A 5,601-nucleotide genomic window follows, 5' to 3' on the forward strand; every position below is an offset into this window, starting at 1 on the left:
AGGCCTCGGGAAGAGGCCACAGAAAGCTCGTGGTATTCTGACCACATCATAAAGTAAGACCTGGTGATTTTTATGTCTCTAATTGACAAGCATTCAATTCGCATTTGAAATGCATAAGCTTAGTGCGATCTGAGGGTCTGGAAAGAATAAGGGGATGATGGTCGAACTACTTAGCAACGATGCGGCATGACCTGACCAGTGACTCCAAGGACCACGTTATTGGCACAGGATCCCCAAGACCTCCCCATGGCAGGGTCTTCTGCTCTCAGTGACTGGACCATGGGGAGGAGGGCGGTGGGGAAGGTACTTGGCTGGGGGCCAGGAGAGCTGGGGGCAGGGGCAAACACTAAGGGAGCAGCTGTTGAGGCGCCAGCCCGTGGAAGTTGGAGCAGCCGTACTGCAGGCCTGGACAGTGGGAGCTGTGGAGGGCGCAGGGGGTTAGAAGGTTAGACACCAGTTAGGTCCCTGCTACTGCCGCTCACACTGCGTAGCCTTGGGTGAGTCAGTTCTTGGGGCCTCCCTTTTCTCTTGTGAAAAGTGAGGATCTATGATAAGAATGTGCCATTCCTAGTGTCAGAATCCACTCCTCTCCCCACACCGATCTGCGCCTCCTGTGCGCCGAGCGGAGCGGTGTCCCAGCTTCTGAAAGCAGCACCGGCTCGGCCTCCACGCAGCTCTGAGCGCACCCGGGGCCAGGCCGCAGGAACCGCGGCTGCTGCGGGAACAAGACGAGAGCCAGCGGCCCCTTCCCAGAGGCGGCCTAGAAACACTTTTTAAAGATGAAGAGTTTTCAGTGTTTGGGGGAATTTACTGCAGAGTAGAAAAATGTGTCAATGTACTACAGAAACCAAATAAATGTTGCTTTTGCTTGAAATTACCTAGTCAAGCAAAAGCAGGTCCTTTGAAGTTTTTGCTGTTTGCCTAGATTGCAAAAAGTTCCCTTGACTCTCCACCTCACTGTTGCCGTCTTTGTTTGGTCATTGATACATTGTGCTTTTTATATTCAATAAATACATTGCAGTATCTCCCCGGGACATATAAGAACACAGGAATGAGCATGTCATGCCGACAGGAAATAGGACGAGTCCAATGTAACTTCAACCTAGATGTGTTTTTCCCTCAAAATAATTTGGTTGAGTTGAAAAGTACCTTCTAACTTATAAAAGATTTTTAATTGATATTTTAGAGAAAGAGGCAGGAAGCGGGAGAGAAAGAAACATCAATGTGAGAGCACATAAGAGCTGCCTCCTGCACGCCCCTTACCGGGACCGGGGGCCCAGCAGAAACCTGAGCACGTGCCAGGCCAGGAATTGAACGGAAACCTTTCAGTGCAGCGGGCACCCAACCAGCTGAGCCACACCAGCAGGGGCCACATGAAATCTTCTTTGGAGATTTCTAAGTTTGAGGAGGCGCTCAACGTAATTCTTTATTACTTTAAACATCATCAAGAGAAAAAGCGATGGTTTTGAAAGCACATGCTGAGTTAGGAAACGCTGAGCGAGACCTCCCGGTAGTCCCTCGGCGCCTGCACAAATGGCGGTTCAGCAAAGCGAACTGATTCTGTTTTGATATCCTGTCGCCTACGGTACCTGACAAACAGAAATGAGGAAAACGAGGAATTGATTATCTTGAAACTTGCACATAATTCCCATTTTGCTCATTAGATAAAGAAGAGCCTTTTTACAACAAATTAAGAACATGCATAACTGGCTATGTCATAGTCATAGACATGGAGTAACATGGCCTAGAATTATAGGGTCCCTCAAAGTACATCATATTCGAAATTCACTGAAGGTGTCTTAAAGAATCTGTTGTAATTACATGAACATGGTTTCTAATTTATTTAATTCCCTTTCCTACCTAAACTGTACATATAAGTGAATTTTAAGAGACCGTATAAATAAATTTTTAATTAAAAATGATGTTATGCAATACATTATTAATAATAACCAACAATGTATAATGTTTATGCATGAGTCCATTAGAAAGATGAGCTAATATATGTCAATGATAAAGAACGAACTAATTTGTCCTGAATCTGTGAATGAAGTCAAGTTCATGCGGCAAGCCAGCGAGTGCACTAGCACAGTGGGCTTCAACATGCTATGGTTGTTGGGAAACATCTGTTGCCCGTGGCATGTAAGAGGAACTTAGGACTTGTTCATCACATGTGATCAACATCTTATTTTTCAGCGAGCCCTGCGGTTGTGAAATTTGGAAGAAGACCTTTGAGTGACACTACTGCTTTCCCAGGCAGGTGCAGAGCAAACGGCCGCAGCGTTCAGAAATGCACACGGCCCTTCCTCCAGCTGGGATCGGGCGTCCTGCAGCGGCTCTGCGGCAGCCCCCCGGCCTAGCGGTAACAGATCTCTGAAATCTCCATGGCCAGCTCCAGACACTCGCCGGTCTCGTGACAAGATTCAAACAGGCTGCAGTCCATGTCACAGTTGCAGTTGCAGTCGTTCCGGGAGTGGCCTTCATCCGAGGTGTGGTGGTACCGGTAGGAGGGGCAGCACGCGTTGGTGCACACCGTCTCACACGTGTCCGGGAGCATCAGGAGACAATCCCAAAACTGGCAAAAGAGGCAGGTGAGGATGAGGGAGGCGCACTCCTCTGTTCAAAGAAGAAGAAAGACAGTGAGCAGTGGCACCTGTGCAGTGTCTGTGCAGGGCTGGTGTGGGCGTGTACTGGTAACTTCACCGCCCTTCTTAGCTGTTGTCCACATCAGGCCAATGGGCACCGTGTTCTCTCAGGCTCTCCCTCCTCCACGTAGTGCTCACCCTACTTAAGTGATGGCTTTATTAGCTGCTGAGCATTTCCTATCGATCCCACATAATCAGGTCATTTAAAGTGCTGTCACCTCTGCACTCCTTTATTTACTTGGCTTGCAGAGCTGCTGGGAGTCACACAACTGGGAACCTTGCAACTGTCTGAAAACCAGCAGGTCCTCCCCAGCAGTTCAGGAGCAGTTAGAGTCTGGACAGGGAAAGACTACAACCTTCTGGATTTTTGTCTCAAGGCTTTCTTATTTGTTTGATGTGGATTCCCATAAAGGTACCACACCTATATTCACATCCAAGCGAAAAGCAGGTTTCAAAACTTAATGTCAGAACTTTTAACCAACCATCGTGTTTTTATTGTATTCTATGTTTAATCCTTGTCTCTTGTTTTCCTCCAGTTATATAAAACCTTGGCTAGAAGAATACGTCATTATATTCCTAAAAGGGTATAAATCTGATCAATCCCCTTACAGAAACTTGGTTTAAAGATTTACTACGCAGACTTGTAAAAATCTGAAAAGTATCTCTAAGGCCTTGAAGGTAATTGGCAATTCTAGCCAAACAGCTGTGATAGGTTATAGGTTATTATATTTTTTGTTTTCATAAAGGGAATTAGTTAGAAGAGGTAGCAGGTCTCTTGTTAAAATTATAACTTTTCTTTTTAGTTAGAAATTTCTCAAAAATGGGAGTTTTTGTAAAAACCTACATAAGTGTTCACATGACATATCTTGTTAATTAAAATCAGAGCCCTGAAAATTGTTGATGGTTGAAAGTAAGGATTTCCCCCAGAATTTTATTAATAGCTTTTGCTTTTCAGACTTTAGCTGACGGAGACCGCACAGCCCACAGGAAGGCTTGCTGTCCAGCCATTTGCCAGAGCTATGGGTACTGAGCCCCACTCATTCAGTCTTAACAAATTTCCCGGAAAATTTTCTTTCTTTCATTTTTCATATACTTGTGAATCTTTAAGAGAGAAGAAAGAGCATGGAAACTTTTTTCTAAAAAGGAACAAATGTTTTAAAGATAGTCATTTTAATTTCTTTTACAAGACACTACATAAGCTGTGCCAATGCCCAAAGCGAGTCCTGCCTGGGTGGACAGGAATCTTCCTTCCTGTCTCTGCCCTCCCTCCAGTCCCGGCCCCGCCCTTCCCCAGTGAAACATGATAGAGAGCCACACCAGGACTTTCATGGCCACTTTAATTGCCATATATTGTTGCAGGTGCTGTGGCATTGCTCAGTATTTATAGTGCAGGCAGCATATTCCATAACACCTCTGTAGTTTGTTCTCATCTCTTTGCCAGAATGGTGTATTTTTATTCACCGAGAGCCAGTTTCTAGCATGTGACCAACTCACCCATATCTCATAAGTCACCGCAAAGCACCCACAAACATTCAGGAGTGAGCTCAGTGCAAAGACTCTATTTTGCTTATGCATTTCTGACCAGGGTGTGTTGGTGGACAAGACCGGGGGCTTAAAACCTCACCAAGTGTCACCAATGCCCAGCCTGCTACTGCAGCAGCCCTGCAAGAGGAGGTTCTCCATAGGAAATAACCCAGGAGCCCTCAGGCCGGAGGCTCGCGAGACCTACTCAGGGCCTGGCCCCGTGACAGCGACCCCACCGTGCTGTCCTTTGCGGAGGAGACATTCAGAGTCAGTTTGGAGGTAAGTCGGGCGGGTGCAGGGCGGCGCGCCTGCATAGGAGCTAGTGTTTCCTGTAAGAGGATGAAGAACCTGTTTGTGAGGTGACCTTACGATTTCCTGAGGGCACAGAACCTCGGGTTCGGTTCCGAGTGCCAGGTCTCTGCAGGTTGGCAGGTGCTGGAGGCCTCTGCTTCTGGCGTCTGCCATCGATTTTATTAAAAATAAAAAGATGTTTTCACCCAACTCTTGAGCCAAATTGGCATTTCTTTCCTTCTCCCTCTACTGTGCACTTGAGAATAGAGCGCGTTTGTTCTGTCAGTCCTTTTGATTTGATTATAAAAGGCAGAGCCTTTACCGAAAAACATGGCAACGTTAATGAATTGAAAACAGATCTTCCCAACTTTCAAGTGTGCTCTACACTTTTCCTAAAAGCCATATGAAATCATTCTTCACGAGCAGCGTAAACTGTTTTGCACACAGGTTTTTTGTTGTTGTTTGTTTTTTGCACAAAAGTAACGTGAGCATTCATGTGAAAATTTGCAACTGTTCAGAAGCAGAGTTGGACTTGCCTTCCGGTGGATGCATTGTCTTTGCCTAAACGACTCAATGGGGCTTTAGTGCTTAATAAGCGTGACACTCAAAGTCACATCCATGATGGCCACCCGTCCTCTCAGCCCATCCCCAGAGGCTGCTGCTGTGCCGCCAGCCGCCTGCCTCACACACATCTCTTATGCAGTCGCTTCTTGACACCTCACCCTGGCCCAGGCCACGCACCGCAGACCCGCCTCCAGCCAGCGCCCCCCGCCCCCCGTCAGTGCTGCCTGGGCCCCCAGCCCCCGCCAGTGCTGCCTGGGCCCCCAGCCCCCGCCAGTGCTGCCTGGGCCCCCAGCCCCCGCCAGTGCTGCCTGGGCCCCCCGCCCCCCGACAGTGCTGCCTGGGCCCGGCTCCCGCCAGTGCTGCCTGGGCCCCCAGCCCCCGCCAGTGCTGCCTGGGCCCCCCGCCCCCCGTCAGTGCTGCTTGGGCCCCCCGCCCCCCGTCAGTGCTGCCTGGGCCCCCCGCCCCCCGTCAGTGCTGCCTGGGCCCCCCGCCCCCCGTCAGTGCTGCCTGGGCCCCCCGCCCCCCGTCAGTGCTCACCGTGGGCCCCCCGCCCCCCGTCAGTGCTGCCTGGGCCCCCCGC

At 49.1% G+C, this 5,601-nt stretch overlaps 1 protein-coding gene across 1 annotated transcript in view; it reads right to left on the reverse strand.

The window, feature by feature from the left end:
- Nucleotides 1-2,353: 2,353 nt before the first annotated feature.
- Nucleotides 2,354-5,601, reverse strand: part of MDFIC2 (MyoD family inhibitor domain containing 2) — a 116,781-nt gene continuing 113,533 nt past the window's right edge. Inside the window, exon 3 of the mRNA XM_023758094.1 lies at nt 2,354-2,613. Within this exon, the coding sequence (XP_023613862.1) occupies nt 2,354-2,613 (260 nt within the window). The remainder of the gene's footprint in view (nt 2,614-5,601) is intronic.

Source organism: Myotis lucifugus, unplaced genomic scaffold, assembly GCF_000147115.1.
Source record: "Myotis lucifugus unplaced genomic scaffold, Myoluc2.0 scaffold_123, whole genome shotgun sequence".
Lineage (NCBI taxonomy): Eukaryota > Metazoa > Chordata > Mammalia > Chiroptera > Vespertilionidae > Myotis > Myotis lucifugus.